We start from the raw sequence: 18,545 nt of genomic DNA on the forward strand, positions 1-18,545 counted from the left end.
AAGGTAGACAGTAGGTGGTGATGAGTCATTTAGAATTTAGTTCAACTGATTTCAACAATACTTTTACCATTTAATATCATAGAGTGTTAAATGTGTGAATCAACTAACCATGACAAATTGATCAAGTTAAAAGCGCGGGTCCCGGGTGTCTTGTTGCCATGAGACCCATAAGCTTCCTACTTTGGGGTGGAGGAACTCTAAAGTTAGTGTCATGAAGTCAGTTCTAAACAAGGTCTGCAGTTTCCCCACATAACACAAAAGAAAAGGTTTTAAATAAAGATTGGCCCTTTAAATTTCAGTGTTTTTTTTTTCTTTTCTCAAATATCCATCTTCCACTTGGAGATCACGTCCTTTAAACCGAAAAAACAATAACTTGTAAATAAAATGTATTTATCTTATCAAAGCCTTCAATGCTAGATTGAAGACTTGAAAAAGCAGCCTTAATGTACGTATATGAATGTATGTGCTGATAAAGATGTGATCTCTCTTTCAGATCTCCACAGTGAAGGAGGCTTTCATAGACATTTCTTTACCCATCATAGAGGAGAGGGTGAGATATTTCTATATTTCATAAGAATGGTTTGACAGGGTGGTGATCATAACTTACACACAGTAAACATAACTGAAGAAGTATGCAACAATGTGTTTTTGTAAATTTTTCAGCTCGCCGTAGAACACCTTTACCTTAAGATAATCATATTGTTTTTGGTTTCAATTAATAATGAATGAAGTTTGATTTTTTTTTTCTGCTCAGATATCGAAACCATCCAACCCTGGCAGACTGGGGAAGGGCAGCCGGGAGCAGGACATCCACATGCCTCACAGCGACCAGGTTCTTTCTGCAGCCCATCCTGTCAACAGAAACAATAGGAAGCTAAGTGGACAGGTACAATTGCATATGTTAACTATGTGAGTCCCCCGCATTTGAAATGTATATTTGTGACTGTTTTAATGTATACCAATTGAAAAGTAGATATTAGCCAGATTTGTTCATTTGAGCTGTGTAAAACATTTAATTGGGGGCCCTGTGTGAAAAACTAGAAACCTGCCTCTCTGAAAGGGTCTTATGTGTCTGTTGTTTTTCACCCAGAAGCAGCAGAGCAGGAGGTCCTCAAGCTCTGTGGAGGAGAAGGGAGCCGGCTGCGGTGTGGAGCGGCCAGAGGAGGAGGGTGTAGCTGGTGGATCAGCCCGTGGTGTCTCAGTTTGCAAGATGGCTGTTGCTGGCAGCCTATCAGATGGCAGTGAAAGAGACTCTGGTGCACAGGACAGCAGTAATGACGCTGATAGTGAGGCCTCAGAGAGCGAGTGGGCCCCGCGCATCTCCTCCTCAGGCCACAGCCACGGGCACATGTCCACTTCTACTCTCACTCCATCTCCCACGCCTGTCTCTGTCTCTGCCTCCTCCTCATCTTTATCATCGTCAACGAGGCAAGGTGGTGCTGTGGAGCAGCTAGTTACTGCAGTGTCTAAAGTGAACCTCGGGTTCACTTCTGGCGACTGCTCTCCTTCCACTCACTGTTCTCAGGAGGAGCTGGGAGAGACACAGACACGAGATAACCTCCATCATCAACACCACCAGGGAGCCTTTCAGGTGTTGTCCCACAGTTACACGCCCAGCTCCAAGGAGTGCTCCATCCAGTCCTGCCTTCATCAGTTCACCTCTGTGGAGCTGCTAATGGGCAACAACAAGCTGCTGTGTGAGAGCTGCACTGAACGCAGACAAAAACAGCTGCGCAAGAGCAGCTCTGCAGGTGAGAGCTTTGAGATCAAATAATCTTTGTATTGTCCAAAATGACTACATTACATCATAATTTGTATTGTTGTCTGGGATTTTTTAATTTCATTACAAGCTGACGCCACCCTTAAAATAATGATCTCCTTCTGAATATCACGCTCTTGTGTGTGTTGTCAGCACTCTAAACTCACTTTTCATTTAGTTAAACATAAAAATATATTTTGGTGGGACTGTATCCACTTTTTCAGTTTCAGTAACCATCCAAATACAATGTAGACTGCAGGATAGCAATGCTCTGCAAGTAGTCAGTACTTCATTCACAATATTAAAAACATGCATTTGAAACTGAGTTTGTAAGTAACTGATTATTTGCTTTTTTAACTTTATAGACTGTTGACTGTTATGTGAGCCTTTAAGCCTTGTCCTATGTGTAAGAAAGGATTAGTTATTCTGATGGACACTTTACACAGCAACCTCTGCATCAGAGTGTGAATGTGTAGGTGTTACCTGCGATGTAAAAGTGCTCTGAGTAGTCAGAAGACTAGAACAGGGCTATACAAGATGAATTCCAATATTTGCTATTCTATGTTTGTCATAATCACTTCAACTATTTTCATGACATCTTTGATATTTTAAATCGAGTAAAACAGAGTTCATGTTTTAATATTTCTTTGTTTTCTTTTTGTTGCGCTTATGACACAGACAAGAAAGTGGAAAAAATGTACACCAGCGCGAGGAAGCAAATGCTGATCACCTCGCTGCCTCCTGTCATCACATTACATCTTAAACGCTTCCATCAGGTGAGCCGACTCACACTCTGCCTTTTCCAGCCCTGTGTTTTACTATGAAGACAGTATGGTATTGCATTTGATGCAGTAGTCTATGATGTTTCTACATTTGTCATAATCAGAGAATGTGTCTTTGGGCCTAAATGTTAATGTCCCATGGTTCTGTTTTCTTGTTTTAAGGCAGGAATGAACTTAAGAAAAGTGAACCGCCATGTTGACTTTCCACTCATCTTGGATCTGGCTCCATTCTGCTCAGCATCCTGCAAGGTATCATGAAACTTATGAGAAATGGCCAAACATTCTGTGAGCTTGAAATTAAATTACCGTTAATAAAAATATCAAACGTTGTATGAATGCAAGGTTTTCAAACTCTCTTTTATATTAACCATTGCTTTTCATGTAAAACTAAATATTTGTCTGTGATTATTTGCTTCAGTCATTCTGTATGTAAGGAATATCTTCAGTAGTTTTTTTTCCTGGACCACTAGCTGTATACTTTTCCTTTTTACCTGATCCTCATGTTCCTCTCTTCTGTCCTGTCTTTGAAAGAATCTGGCTGCGGGTGAGCGTGTCCTCTACAGCCTGTACGGGATTGTTGAGCACAGTGGCTCAATGCGGGGCGGACACTACACTGCGTATGTAAAAGTGCGCTCTCCCCAGAGGAAAACAGAACAGCACCACAGGAACCTGTCGGGTCAAGGTTAGGCTCCTTTTTTTTCCTATTCTGTGTGTTAGTTTGCTGTTAACAACAGTGGTCAGTAATTTTGCATCTTTCACCTTAAAGTGTCTTCTTGAAAACAGACAGCATGAAAAGGGAACTTTTTGTTCTATAGAGAAAAGTTTCCTTTTCTGCTTTGCCCATCCCCACAAGATGTTGTCTTGCTAAGATCAGCAGAGCAGTATTGGAACAAAGTTCTAACTCTTAAAACAATAGTCCTAACTCCTGTGCTCATTAAATCTCAGAAGTGATTCAGTGGACTCTGATGCAGCCAGCGTACGTCCAGCTTGATTCAAGTACAACTTCTGGTCCTCCGTCTCAAAGAAAAGCGCAGATGTTTCAACAAATGTTTTAAATGTCTCTTGCTTGTTTGGCTCCATCCATCTCATTTGTTTGATAGCAAAATATATTAGTAATGTTGTAGTATATGTTGTTGTTGTGGAGATGACCTGTGACAGCTAATCCATATACCTGTACAATAAACATTGTTTACGTTATAACTTTATTATAACTGAATAACAAAGCACCCACAAAGGCGGTAGTGTCTTCTAGTTTTTTGTAGTATGTATGAGACAGCTTTATTTTCTTAAACGATTTTCTTTGTCCAGTGACATTAACACTGATTGTATTTGTGTGTTTCAGCTGCGCGTGATATAGGGAGCAGCCCCCAGGGTCAGTGGGTGTACATCAGTGATACCACGGTTCAGACGGTACCAGAGTCCAGGGTACTTAATTCTCAGGCATACCTGCTCTTCTATGAGGAAATGCTGTAATGTGACTAAAGTATTTTTTCCTATACATCTGTTTTGCCTTGTTTTGTTTTGGCACATGCCTGTACTGCTCCTCTCATTGGATCTGTGAGTCGGTGGAAAAGGGAAAGATGACACTCACTTTCCTTACATGAGAGGAATGAACGTTTTCTTTTGCATAGGAATTGAATTATAATTTACTCCTCTAAATATATGATATGTAAAAGGCAAATATCAAAGCAATTATTTTTCTGATTTGTTGAAGCCCAGATCTTTGTTTTATTTTTTGTTTTTTTTTAAATCCTTCCCTTTAAAAGAGGGCTAGAGAAAGGAGAGTTATCTCCTGCTGTCACGATCACGTGCCTGAGATATGAACTGCATGAGGGAGTTTGCTACAGTAATTAACAGGAAACAAGTGGAATTATTGCATGTTTAAACTGTGCTCAGCACTGACTAGTTGATGTCAATTGTGTGTGTGTGTGTGTGTGTGTGTGTGTGTGTGTGTGTGTGTGTGTGTGTGTGTGTGTGTGTGTGTGTGTGTGTGTGTGTGTGTGTGTGTGTGTGTGTGTGTGTGTGTGTGTGTGTGTGTGTGTGTGTGTGTGTGTGTGTGTGTGTGTGTGTGTGTGTGTGTGTGTGTGTGTGTGTGTGTGCACACATGTTTAAGTGAAAGAATGAGTGAGAGACAGGAGAATGTAGATTTAAGGTGCTATGTGTATCACTTGTACATCAGTTAACCATTGATTAGCACACTAAACTTTAAGGAGTATGGTTGTAAGACTTAGTTACATAAACCCTATCGTGATGCAGATCTGCGTCTCACATGCGGCTCACATTTGTTGAAAAGTGAGCTTGACGATGGCAGACGAGAGATCGTAAGAAACGCAGAGAGAATAATGAACTCAGACATGTTAGTCTTTTTTCAGTAAACAGTATGATGCATGAGGAAAAGTAGCCGTGTCAGTTGTGACAGAGTGGTTCAAATGTTTGAGAAAAATGAGCACCATGTGGTGTTAAAAAGAGATTAATCTTTGTCCTATTTATTTATAATGACATTTACATACTGGTTTGAAATGAGACACAGAGCACCTTAAAGGAATAGCACAACTGTTCAGTTATAGCCTACTTTGAGAGGATTGTTCTTTTCTATATCAGAATGTATACCTGTAAGACTATCAGTGAATTTCATTTGCCAAAGACAAGTTTTGTAACTGCAAGTCAGAGCAGAAGTTCCAAACCGACAACAAATTGAGTTTTTTTCTTCACGCACACTTTCATTCATGTTTGTTCTCTCAAGGTCGTCTGTAAGTGTTGTTGCACAAACCAATGGACTCAATGTTTTTCATACCAAGAAAGCACCCTGTCTGCCTTCGTTGTAATTTAGCTCTACGGTAACTTTTAGCAGACGCGCATACAGATCTATTAAGATGTCCAACAAAGAGCCACAGAGTGACTCTAAATTCCTCAAACTCAAGGGCTCTAAGCCTGACTCCCAAAACTTTTTTTTTTGTCATGTGCATGGGTTGAATCTTCTAATGGTTGTATTGCCTGTTCTTGAAATGTCTGTCAAATGAGCTCTTCATCTTTTTTTCTGAAAGTATTTTAAGTGAAAACATTTTCTTTCTCATTGGACAATTGCCAAAAACACGTAGAAGGGAAAGCATTGAACATCCGAATCTAGACGCTTTTTTTCTTTGCAGACGAGACGAGGATAAATACAGTGCCTGTACTTCAGGTTTGAGAAACCTATGCATGGTGAAAAGAAAAACGTATGCATAGATAAATGCAAAGAGGGATATGTGTGTAATACTTCTATACAGTATGGTTTACTGTAAGCAGAGAGTATATGTAACTATACATACAAGAAACAAAACCATGGTGCTTCAGGCGTGCAGGATTTTCCTGAAGAAAAACAAACGTGAGTTTGGTTAGGAAGTGATAAACATTTGGAATAACTACATACTGTATCAAAATAAATCTAATTTATGAACTGGATCTTCCTCAAGACTCCTTTCCTTTCCTGTTTGAGCCTCTCTGCTGCCAAAGCTCTAGTGGAAGAGAGATGAGAGATCACAAGGGTGGCTTTTGTAGTTTCTGCTTTGGACTTGAGTCATCCTGTTTTTACTACAAGTGAGATGCTGTCCAGCATCGCTCTTGGCTGTCACGTTTGCTCCCATGGTGCCATATTCCACCCATCATCACCGGTGATAGGCCCTGACGGGTGCAAAGCAGCACTGCTTCAGAACATGTCGCGAGCTGGTGAAGAGGAGGTGGGTGTGGAATCAGGAAAAGGGCAACGTCCAAAAGCATCCCCTTCTACGTCCTCTCGTCCCCACATGCTGTGACATCCGAGTCATGCTGCTAGAACATTAAAACAGGTTGTCAAGCCACCACCAACAAAAGAGGAAATCTTTTCTGAAATGTATTTGTCTATTTTTAAAGCGGGGGGGTGGCTTTTGGCTTGGGGACATGCAGCTGAAGGATTTGATGTGATTTAATCTCACTTAATGAAAGGTGCTCTATCCACCCCTTGTATTAGATAAATATACTGGAATGTTTATTCAAGTACTCCTACAGTTTCTACCAGCAGTGTGGGTTAAATGTTACTGCTCTCACCCAGGAAGCCTTTTGAACTGTCACTCCCAACATACTGACCCTGCATTATCACACAACACTACCTTTTCTGGTGCAAATATCTACACACATGCCTCAGGCTCTATTTCTCATGGTGGACATGCATCACTTCTTATAACACCCACATTAAACATGACAGAATGCTAATCAACACCTACAAATAACTCTTTCCAAAAAACACAGTTTGTGATTTTATTTTAAAAAAGGTTTTAGGAAAATGATGACGCATAATAAGGGCTACAGGGAAACTAGATATCAGGGGCCATATTCATAAAGCTTTCTGGTGTAATGAGTTTCTCCTAGTGAAGAAATTCTATGGAAATGCTTAGAATCATGACCTTTCCAAATAGTTTCCCCTTAAAGTTCAAACTAGATCCAGGTAAAGAAAGTTATTCACAAAGCATCCTAGCCTTTTTCAGAGCTCCTCGGGTGAAAATCTGTTGGAGGAGTAGTGAGGAGGACTTTTAAGATTTTCTCAAGCAGAGGAGAAAATGGCTGAAAGACGGTGAGATATAGGAAATGTTCTCCAAACACTGAATGACAGTGAATGAATAAAGTGCAACAGCTTGGATCGTGCAGGGATCATGTTTGTGGTAGATCTCTTTAGATCACTACCACCCAATGCAACAACAAAAACTGAAGTGTTCACAACATAAAGATATTTAGCAACTGGAAGAATGCAACAGTGCAGCAGTGATGGCGTGGGTCTGTCACAGCCGTCAATCATCAGTGAATCACGCAAACTACAGCCCTGCCACAGCCTCATATTAATATCACTTAGATTTAGTAGGCTACTAGAATTACCAGCATTGAAAATAAACATGAGCAAATAAATGTAACCATCAGCATGGGAGGAGGTTACTTTGTTATTTTCTTTACTTGGAAGTCCCACCGAGAGTAAAAAATCTCGAGATGTGGCCAAGGTAGCGACCAAACACACTCAAAAACACATTAACAAACAACATGAGAAAATAAACTATATAAACACCACTACATGGGAAAAAAACATTTGAAAAAAGGTAGGATATCAAAATACACGTCTTTCATGAAAAACATCCACATGCCTCTGTCACCACCTTTATGCTCTCACCATTGGTTAGTGATATCAGTGTGTCTAATTTTAGCTCTTTTGAAAGATTTTTTTTTTTTTTTGCACCAATACTGAATGAAGAATATTCTTATTGAATCATAGTGGGCCTGAACATACAAAACTGTTTATGCAGACATTTCAGTCCATCTCAGCCTTTTCAGTACAAAGTGAGACATGCAGGTTTTCTCCACAGGTGCATTAAGGCCCTTTATACTGATGTAACCCTCAGCATGTAAATGTCTGATTATATTCTATGATGGCGCCAATAGATTTCACTCTCCTTCTATGTCCATCATCACTAAGAGAGCTCTTTTCTCAATTATTTGGAGCAACCAATAACAGCTTAAGATAAAGTTTGTCATAGCAACGGGGTCAACCACACCTCCTCGTTTATATAAAAATGAGTTGCTCTGAGAATATACCTAATTAACTCTTAAGCAAGGATTTTGCTGTTTTTGTTTTTCTGTTTTTTCATGTAGTTGATTGTGTCTTGTGTTTTTACTGCTGTGTCTATAAGGTGACCTTGAGTGACATGAAAGACGCCCATAAATAAAATGCATTATTATTCATTTTCTAACCTTACCTGGAGTTCTCTGAGAGGATTCTCAGAACACTGTGAATGTAAGCACAGGTATTGCAGGTGCAGTTACAGTCTGTTTGCTGAAACTCAAACCTCAGTCTGTTATACTGAGCTATCATTTAGCTTATATTTCGTGTCATGTCCTTCAAAATGTTATTGTTATAACATTAAATGGTGATGGTAAATGGACTTGAGCTTGTATAGTTCTTTACTACTCAAAGCACTTTTAATCTGCATGTCACACCTACCCATTCACACACTGATGGCAGTAGTGAGACCATCAGAAGTAACTAATCCCATTCATACGCTGCCAATGAGGCAGCAAGAGCGAAGTGTCTTGCCCAAGGACACATCGGACATGTTGCTGCAGGAGCTGGGGATCGAGCCACATTCGCCCCTCATTACCATTGATGTGTATTCAGGAAAGAAAAAAAACCCTAGCTCTGGTGTGTTGCTGTCTTCCAACTCAGACCGGCAAGCTTTTAGAAATACACATGGTAGAATAAACTGACTACTAACCAGACTAAACAACAGCCTTGTGATCCCAAAAGGCCCGAGGCTTGATGTGTTCTCACTTCTCTTCATTTCATTCATCAAAATATGCTTTTGTATCCCCCACCTTATGAACTGATTCTTTTATTTTGCATCTGCCTTTCTTTTAATCATACCACCATTTTTTGTTCAGACGCACTGTGTCGACAAGTATTTTATATTTCAGTTGATATTAATCAACAAATTGAGATCATTTCACCTGAATAAAAGTAGCAACACAGCCACTTACACATACTTTAGTATAATTAAAGGTCCTGCACTTCAATGAAGCAACCAACTTTTTGTTACTATATGGCGTCAAATCACAACACAAGTTATCTCATGACACCATAAGATATAGAACAGGTTAAAGCCATACTTTATAATTATATTTACAGAGACCCAACTTTGATTCTCAAATAATACTGCAATAGGAAAATGCTTGCACAAAAAAAAATCCTTTGGAGAGGCTGGAACCTGAAGCAGGACAAGACTTACTTGCAGACAGTCATCCGCTGTAACATGATGGACAGACAGGCAGACAGACTATTAATGATGACGCAAGTAAGACTGATAATAACTAATGTAGCATTTGGAGTTAAGCAGGTCAACTATGCACAAGAGAGACGACAGGAGCACAAACATTGGGGGAATGCATATTGATGGAGAGAGGGAAGGGGACAGGTCTGGACCTCAGTGTGTCCCCATGAAGTCTAAGCCTTTAGGGAGATAACTATAGGAGCTGTTCCTAGGCAAGCTTAAGCCAGCTCTGACTATAAGCTTTATATACCCAGAACCTTACCTGTAGACTTCCTTGGGAGAAGGGCATGATAGGTGAAAGCTTTACCCCCATTCCACTCTTCTTAGAGACTATAGAACACAAGCAGGCCTGCATAACTCTATGGCCTGCATTCTGTGAGTGCAATAATCAAAGGGTAATGGGGCTCTGATATGTTGCAGCCTTCTCATTGAGACAAGATGTGAATGACTTTCTTGCAAATTTAGGGAGAATAAGGATGTCCTTGAAGTTATTTTAGATGGGAACTGGAGTTCATAACCCGATGAAATATAAGTCTCAGGTTTCTTTTGGTGGTGCCACTTTTTTGGTGATCTTGATTAAATAGTGTCTCTAACAAATGATATCCTCTGACTGTCCTTTTTCTTCTGTCACCCTGGTCTCTTTTGCTTTTGTCACTCACATAGAACAATCAGTATTATTTTCAATCATTTTTGTAGTCGGCTAAATCCTAGAAGCTTTATTGCATTCTTTGAGTTAACTGTTTTTTTTTTTGTGGCTTGATTAATAAGTACTATTGAGTTTTATCTGCAAAACAATATAGAATATTTATGGACACATTCACCACTCGTTCTCTCTCATTCACTCAACCACTACTGCCATCACTGGGTTTGGCTAGAGCTGCTGGTCAGTCCTCAGCCGCCTTTGACACTGTGAACCACCACATCCTCTTCATACTCTCTGATTTTGGTACAGGCTAACTCAGGATCTGAACCTCTGCTGGTTCAAGTCCCATCGCATAGAGAGATCTTTGACTGTGCAGACAATACCCAGATCTTCCTGTCATTCCTCTTGATGACATGACAGTCTAGGTCCTGATTTTTTTTGCCTTGCCCATACCACAAAATAAACGCAGTGAACTCTTATTTCAACTACTCATGTGAACAAGGCCTACCACTATATCAAATTGGTAGAGAGCAATGCTATCTCCAGTGACTATGTGAATATTAATAACACACATTTCTTGTGACTTTCATACAAGTGTTAACACTTTTCACCAGTTCTTTTAATCAATCTAACTGCAAATTCAATATTGTGGTCGCAATGCTGCCTTTGTGTGCTGCTCGTAAGATCCTACTTCGAAATGTTGAAGTATAGCGAAAAGTTAAGTTTGCGAGTAGACAAAACCCACAGGCATAGCCTAATGACAGTGTATCTAAAATCATTAACCAAGAAGCCTTAGAGAATTGTGCCAATTTATATATCAGAGATTCGCTCAGGACAGAAACGCTTATACTGAACATACAGTTATATCAATGTTTTGAAACCTGTCCCGAACCCGACTACACATGTTCGAAATATTTATTAGTCAATAAAACCTAATCATCAGACACAGACGCAGACGAACTTTCAATCAGCCAAACGTTCAGCCTTTAGAGACAGACAAGTTGCATGCACAAATAATTACCAAATATAACCCTGAATTTCAACATTTCTGACAGCCTGTGAAGGCAGCATCAGAGCCTCACCGCGCAGCAGAGAGCAGGCTCCGTGGAGCAGCCATTTTGATTTAGAGCCGCAGAGTGGGGAGAACTGTCTGGAAAAGGTGGGGATCTTGTTACTCAAAACACACAGCTGAAAATAGTTCCCCTAATATTTCCATTTTGTACGGAATTGATGTGAAACGCAAAGGTAGATTTGTTTGCCCTGTAAAATACTGCTTCCACTATCCGTTGGCTTTTATACTTAGCCTAGCTTACGTTAGCTAGCGATAGCTTTGGGACGCCTCTGTAGCTTACAAATGCATGACCAGTTTAAGATGTTTTAGCTTTACCTGCCCCTAATTTATTGCAAAATGGACACAAGACGTTGTACTACATGATTGTTATTTAAACCATTGTCAGAGGGAATACTTTATATCATATTGAAGTCGTTACTATACGGCTAGCTGGCCACTTAGGACACGCTAGCATATTAAAGCTAACGCTTGCTCGTCTATGGCTATGTGACGTCACACTGGTGTAATGTAATAGCACATTAACTACAGCAGCTTACGCTTGTCAGTCAAAGTGATGGCGATGATGCAAATACAAATCTAAATCTAGACGGACTGCATGTTTCAGGAGTGGATTCTGATGAGAGAGATGTGGGACCAGGGAGGACAGCCCTGGCCGCAGTGGCCCCTCAGCCAGCAGCAGTGGATGCAGTCTTTCCAGCACCAGCAAGATCCAGGTGAGTGAGAGATGTGCATGCACCTTGAAATAATGTGCATGATTATAACATATGCACATGCAGAATCATTTAACATGATATAATATAACATGATATTTAGATATATATCACATGCACATTCAGAATCATTTAACATGATTCTGACATGCAGCACTTGCACAGTTCCATTCTCCATGTATCACTACTCTAGTAGCTTTAAAAATAATGTTTTACCAGACTTATTGTGTCCTCTGTACGAGTGTTTTATTTATTTCTTTGGTGTACTTTCTGGCCATTTGAAGGTCAAGTGGACTGGGCGGCCCTGGCACAGGCATGGATTGCTCAGAAGGAGTCAACTGGAGCAGAACAGCCAAACATTCAGCCTAATGGCCAAGATATCCCAGGCCTTGACTCTGTCGGACAGAGCAACCATGGCACCTTCCAGGGTGACCCAGCATTTGGCAGAATGTGGCAGCCAGGTACAATATTTGACCCCATTCAGCCCCTTTGTACTTTTATTGATGGTGAAGTAAGTAATTGTGTTCATTACTGATTCACTGGTATTTGCTTTACGGTAGAGACTTGATGAATCAGTAGAAACATAATGTGTTTTTTATTTGTTACACTTAGATGCTGTATTGCTTTTGCTTTTAGTTATTAATTATGTTTTCATTACCAGAATGGGGGCTGCATGGCCAGCCCCCTCCTCCTCCACCCCCTGACCAGACCTGGATACCTCCAGGGTCAGGACCAATGGATGTTGTAAACCCCAGCGAGGACAGCAACAGCCAGGATAGTTCGGAGTTCAACTCTGAGGCCCACCACGGGGTTTACCCCCAGAACAGCCATGGGTATGGGGCACAGCCCGACAGCTACGCCATGGCCCCCATGGCCATGAACCAGTTTGATTATCAGGTATGCAGATTCAACAGTAAGACCTGTTGAAGCGTTTGGGTTTTAGTGTGACAGCCAAGTAAAACAAGAAGGAGCAATCCGTGTAAACTTTCCCGGGTCCCAGCATCTAGGTGTATCAGTCGTTGCTTTCTCGATGCGATGCAGAGGAAGGTGTTGGCTTGTTGAGGATCCAGTATGGTTTGTTTTATTGTTTTGTTTTTACTTTGTATTTTCCTCTTTTTTTTAATTGAATACATTTTCTAGCTCAGTCAGGATTGATGGGCGAATGCTAGATAATTTAATTCGGGGAAAGACAACACGGCGCAAAACAGTGAATGCCACCTGGTGGCCCCTCTGAACTTTGAACATGATTTAATTTTCTGTTTTTCTCTCTCTCTCCACAGCATGGAGCTGCTTCATCCTTCCCTCCTGCACCCACAGGCTTTCACCCCCCTTACTGGCAGGGTCCTCCTCAGAACAGGCGAGATACAAGACCACCTGGCTTTAGAGATCGGCCAAGATCCCCCATCCAGCTTCCTGTCAAACAGGAGGTCCCGGCAACATTAGGTAAGTGTTTTCACTTACCTAAAAGCTATCAGATAATCATTTTAAGAATGCTTGAGGTGCATTGCTTTACACCTTTGCGATATGGAATTCTCGTAATTTTTAGAAACTTGTTACAAAACAAAAACGTTGACCAGGGATGAACAATTCAAATCTTTTTAAGTACCATACAGAACCAATACTTTTAGTAGCAATTTCAATGATACAACTGCTGTTTCCTATCATCTTAAATGAATTTATAATTTTCAAAATGATGGTCAGTTAAAAACTCCCAGTAATCTGAATGTTAGAAAAGACAGCTGTAACTCATGAACGATTTGATAAGCTGATGAACAGTAGATTTAATAATCTATTTGGAGCTGTGTGTTTGTATGACCCTGATCCCAGGTCAGAGAAATAGCTCAAAATAATCAACAGAGAGGATTTTAAAAGTTTTTGCAAAAAAAAAGTGTCAAAACTCAGAAAGGACTTGTGCATTTAGTATGTGGTTGATTCATACTGACCTTGGACTACGCACTCAGATGCTGTAAAAAGGCGCACGCTACCTGCATGGATCAGAGAGGGCCTTGAAAAGATGGACAGAGAGAAGCAGAAGAAGCTGGAGCGAGAGCAAATGGAGAAGGAGCGTGCAAAAATAGCAAAAGATGATGGCAAAGATCAGGAGGCAGAGCAAGATGGTGATGGGCCACGCATGCCTCGCAAGAGTAAATTTGTAAGTAACCTATTTCTGTTGATTGATGGTTTCCCTTTGAAAGACAATTTACTCTTAAACTCACTACTGTGCTACGTGTTAGTGGTGAAAAAGATGTCCAAAGTCATGGATGACGTCTCTTTTCTCAGAACAGTAGCGATCATTACCTTCAGAAATGAGTGCACACTATGCTGCTTTGTGGTTTTGAATATCAGTCTTTGCTCCTTTCTGTATCAGGACAGTGAGGATGAGGGAAATGATGACAATGAGGATGAAGAAAATGTATCCATGAAGAAAGAATTTTCTGCCCAGAGTCCATCGCCTCCTGCAGAGGACAGTGAACCTGAAATGACTGATGAGGAAAAGGAATTCCAGCTGGTCAGTTTCAGCACTGATGACATTTTTACATTGATTTCTGTAGTTAAGGAGATTTATTGAAAAACAATTTCTTGTATTTGTTTTTTTGTCCTCTGTCCTGATCACAAAAGATGATCATCACAAAAACACTCCTGACAGAGATCCTTCTTGAGGTCACTAATGAAGAGATCCAGCATGTATCCAAAGAGACTCACCGGAAAGCTACTCGAGGTCTGCTCTTGATTTCTCCAGTTTTTGCATCACATGTTTGTCACCAACGTAGTTTACTTAAACCTAACAAGAACCCATTATGTGCATAATAATCTCCTATAATTGCACACAGTAAAGTACTGTAAACTAGAGTCATAGAGCTGCAAACATAGGAATATGTCTGAAATGTGTTTTCAAGCATTCTCTGCTAATGCTTTTGAAAGAGAGAGCAGAGCAATATTTTTAACAAATAGTATTTGATGGTCTCCTGGTTCATAGCATCAAAGGTCCTGCTTGTAAGACTGTATGATTTGACTGAACAGGTCTCACCACTGATTCTGACCAGCATTCACCTATAGATAGAGCCAAGTGAGCATTGGTTCAGATTGGTTCTTTCCCTTCCTGTCCGACTGTTTAACATGGATTGTGTAACAGAATTGTGTTTGTTAATCTTTTCTCTTTTCTCCATTTTTTTTCATTTTTTTCTCTTGTTACCAATGGCAGTCCTTGTGAATATTGCTTTATCTGTGACCCCCTTCTCTAGCAACTCCCGATTCTTGCCTTTGAGAAAATGGCAGTATGTGTTTTAACATGTTGTTCCTGTTGTTGATGTGAATCAAAGCTCCTGCAAAACAGCTGGCACAGTCAAGTGCACTGGCTTCTCTGACTGGTCTCAGTAAGTATCCCTTTTTCTGTCACTGGGGGTGGGGGGAAGGGGGGCTGAATTTGGGGACGTGTTTGTAGGAACGTCTGAAAAGCTGTTTGCACAAGACATGAGACCAATATACACATGTCAATTTTAAGACTGACTTCAATAGCAGCGGAATCTAATTGAATGATGCCTTTTAGTTTTGCACTTTGATAAGAGAAGCATGCTTCAATATAACGTTTCAGTTTATCTGTAAGAGTTTCATTTTTTTCTTTTTTAAGAGGTTTATCAGTGTGAGATAATTGTATACACTATACATTATACAGAACTCATTGCTTTCACTGCTTCCATGGGTTGGGATTGTTTTTTGTTTTTTTAAGTTTTAAAAGTTGTAAAAATGGTTCTTTAACCTTACCAAAACTCAAGAACCTGGGGGCTCTGTTGTGGCAGGTGGGCTTGGTGACTATGGTTCAGATGGGAGTGATGACGAGGATGATCGCAGTGTGCGAGGGTCTGAATCATCTGACACCGATGAGGAGGAGTTGCGCCACCGCATCCGGGAGAAGCAGGATGCCTTCCGTCGCAAAGAGAGAGAGATGCTGCAGCTGCAAGAAAAACAAGCACAAGAGGCCCTGCTTGCACGCGGTCAGACATCAATATTGTTTTTGTCTTTGCAAGTTACTATTAGTGACATGTAACATTTCTAATGGTTCCAAATGTTTGTATTTTCACTGTAACACTACACCACACTAAACACATAGGTTGTTTTAAACTTTTCTTTCTGTTTATTTTACAGAAGAGATGGTGAAGGAAAGATTGATGAGAGAAAAAGGGGAATATGATGAAGGGCAGCCAGAGAATCCACACAAACAGGAAGTAAAAGACAGGGAGGCGGAGCCCTCTGTAGAGAGGCGTAGGTCCCGTAGTGAAAAGGAGGGTAGTGAGACTCAACATTCAAACAGAGATAGAGAGCGATCAGGGCGAGGAAGCAGCGAGTCCCCGGCCAACGGTCACAGCAGCAGCTCCCGCTCCACCTCCAGCCACAGCAGCCGTCGTTCTTCATCCTCCTCTTCTTCCTCAGTATCTTCCCGCAGTTCATCTCGATCCTCCTCACCACGAAGGAAGAGGAGGCGTAGCCGCTCTTCCTCCAATAAGGCTCGACGGCGCAGCCGCAGCCACAGCTCCCACAGGCATCGCAGTGATCGTAGTGAGAAGGGCAGGGACAGAAGGAGGAGCAGCACTGAGAGATCAGGGCATCACAAGAAAGACCGCAGTGATTCCAGGGAGCGCAGGAGCCGCAGGAGTAGATCCAGATCCAGAGAGAGAGACAGGGCCAGAGCTAGGGCCAGAGACAGTCGCAGCCGCAGCAGAGACAGAGAAAAGGAGAAAGAAAGGGATAAAGAGAGGAAAAGGAGCAGAGATCGCAGAGACAGCAGTCACAGCCGCAGCAGCAAACACAAGCAGAAAGCCTCCAGCAAAGATAGGGAGAGGAGGGAAAGCAGGAGGGAAAGGAGTCATAGCCATGAAAAAGACAAGAAGAAAAAAGATAAGGAGAAGGATAGGGAGAAGGAGTCTGATAAAAAGAAAGAAAAGCCAAAGTCTAAAGAGAAGGAAAAGGAGAAGGAAAAAGACAAAGGAAGCTCTGTTGTTGCAGAGGAGAATGGAAAATCAAAGAAAAGAAGAGAGAGTGACTCTTACACGGACTCCCAGAGTGAAAAGCACTCACGGCAGGATAGCAAAGCCAGGAAGAAGGGCTCCGCCAAAGTTAGCAAGCGCCGGTCGGACTCTGACTCAAGTAGATCCCCAACCCCTGAAGTTAGTAAGGAAAAGAAATCAAAAAAATCCAAACGTAGTCGCTCACGTTCGACGGAAAAATCTCACAAGTCTGGTAAGAAGGCAAGCCGCAAACACAAGTCTAAGTCGCGATCAAGGTAGTATTCGTTTTTTTTCTCTTTTTCCTACTGTATGTATTTTGGTGTATGTTTTACTGTGATTTCTCTGCACTCTTTAATTTGTATATTTACAGTAACTTTCTAAAAGGAAAACCATGAACATTAGTGACTGAATTAGTGAACTGTGTTATGTCAAGGCTGATGCAATAAAGGGTTAAAAAGCGTTATGCAATTTATCCCAGAAAGTCTTGATATTCAGCCATTTCCTCTGAAGAGCAGGTAGCACTTTGTTAAAATGTGCAGCCAGCTATCTTTCTTCCCTAAATCATGCGGGTAGATAAAATAAGGTCCTGTTGAAGTGAACAAGATACATTTGCATTAAACTGCTCTGGAGGATAATAGACGCCACGAGAAGCTGAAGAAATAGTTTTTATTAGGATACAGTATTTTTGTTCAGTGTCTGGTGGGAGGGTGATGTTTGTGCATGTTTGTGTTTTGTAGTATGTGAGGGAGTGTGGGATTGGTTCAGTATTAATGTTATGTCCCGCCCTTTCTTTCAGGTCAGCATCCCCCTCCCGTCGTAGCAGACGCTGAGGAGCACAGTGAACCTCCTGATCTGTGCACTTTACCATTTTAAATTCCATGAGTTGAACAGGCTTGTCTCATTATAGAGGCAGTTGTGTAGGTGAACCCCCTCTCATACATTTCTTTCATCTTTGTAAATATATTCTTTTTAAAGTGTGACTGAAGTACAAGACTTTTTGAATGGTAGGAATTTTCACTTGCATAATTATGCAAAGCTTAAGACTATGGACACAAAGGACTCGAGATGTTTCATTTTAAATCGTAACAGGATTAACTTTTTTCCAAACATTATTGTAAGATGTCCAATAAAACTGTTTGTTCCTTGTCTTGCTTCACTGTCTCTTTTATTTCAATTCCTCATTTAAGAGTGCTAAAAGGCAATAATACATACAATCTTAAGTTTACACAATTAAATAGTATGGTGAGCTGATGCTTTCCATGGGTTCAAGTAGTTCATACCTGTGTTGTCAAAGGATTGTTGAAGATAAAACAATCTGACATCAGAGGGCTACATGACTGAAAACCTTTCCATGAAGTGTAGTCTAGTGTTTTTCTGCAGGAAGTGTGCATTACAGTGATTTGGCCTTACCTATTAGCTTGTGAAAGTGTATTCCACAAATCTCATGATTACCGTGATTCATATTCAGAATAAATTGCTTTAGGCACATAAACCCGATGGTGTACTAGTTAAACTAAATCTGAACATGGATGAGCAGAATAAAAGTGTGTGGTCACTTAAGAGGTAAACATTACATAAGTATTAATAATATGGCACATAATTTAATCGCGAACCCTTTCCTAAGAGTCGAGACAATTTTCTTATCTACAGCACAGACTAAATATTAAGATCTGTAGTAGGAACTAACGTTAGTGTTGTTTCTACCCGGGCTTTAAAGACACGAGCACTGTCGGTCAACCTGTTCATCGCAGCGTA

At 40.9% G+C, this 18,545-nt stretch overlaps 2 protein-coding genes across 4 annotated transcripts in view; both read left to right on the top strand.

Annotated features, from left to right (window-relative positions):
* usp45 (ubiquitin specific peptidase 45) overlaps positions 1–5,982 on the top strand; it is a 31,546-nt gene extending 25,564 nt beyond the window's left edge. For both annotated transcript variants that reach the window (XM_061051210.1, XM_061051211.1), the window contains exons 12-18: positions 494–550; positions 755–886; positions 1,091–1,751; positions 2,438–2,535; positions 2,704–2,790; positions 3,073–3,223; positions 3,884–5,982. In XM_061051210.1, coding sequence (XP_060907193.1) covers positions 494–550; positions 755–886; positions 1,091–1,751; positions 2,438–2,535; positions 2,704–2,790; positions 3,073–3,223; positions 3,884–4,014 — 1,317 coding nt within the window. In that variant the 3' untranslated portion in view covers positions 4,015–5,982. The remainder of the gene's footprint in view (positions 1–493; positions 551–754; positions 887–1,090; positions 1,752–2,437; positions 2,536–2,703; positions 2,791–3,072; positions 3,224–3,883) is intronic.
* Positions 5,983–11,080: 5,098 nt separating this feature from the next.
* Positions 11,081–17,936, top strand: pnisr (PNN-interacting serine/arginine-rich protein). Of its 2 annotated transcripts, none has more exons than XM_061051212.1 (12): positions 11,081–11,164; positions 11,682–11,790; positions 12,072–12,248; positions 12,449–12,684; positions 13,068–13,230; positions 13,749–13,939; positions 14,156–14,296; positions 14,407–14,506; positions 15,108–15,161; positions 15,585–15,779; positions 15,931–17,065; positions 17,587–17,936. In XM_061051212.1, the coding sequence occupies exons 2-12, from the start codon at positions 11,694–11,696 to the stop codon at positions 17,618–17,620; spliced, it is 2,523 nt and encodes an 840-aa protein (XP_060907195.1). In that variant the 5' UTR covers positions 11,081–11,164; positions 11,682–11,693; the 3' UTR covers positions 17,621–17,936. The 2 variants fall into 2 exon arrangements, with proteins under 2 accessions (XP_060907195.1, XP_060907196.1); XM_061051213.1 differs by having other exon boundaries at positions 11,118–11,250.
* Positions 17,937–18,545: the final 609 nt, after the last annotated feature.

The sequence above is a fragment of the Labrus mixtus genome, chromosome 11 (genome assembly GCF_963584025.1).
Source record: "Labrus mixtus chromosome 11, fLabMix1.1, whole genome shotgun sequence".
Lineage (NCBI taxonomy): Eukaryota > Metazoa > Chordata > Actinopteri > Labriformes > Labridae > Labrus > Labrus mixtus.

Excerpts from the sequence above, each read along its gene's own strand:
- pnisr (XM_061051212.1), top strand. The coding sequence starts at position 11,694 with ATGAGAGAGATGTGGGACCAGGGAGGACAGCCCTGGCCGCAGTGGCCC. Across the intron at positions 11,791-12,071 it reads CCAGCACCAGCAAGATCCAG|GTCAAGTGGACTGGGCGGCC; the intron begins GTGAGTGAGAGA and ends GGCCATTTGAAG. Across the intron at positions 14,507-15,107 it reads TCACCGGAAAGCTACTCGAG|CTCCTGCAAAACAGCTGGCA; the intron begins GTCTGCTCTTGA and ends TGTGAATCAAAG.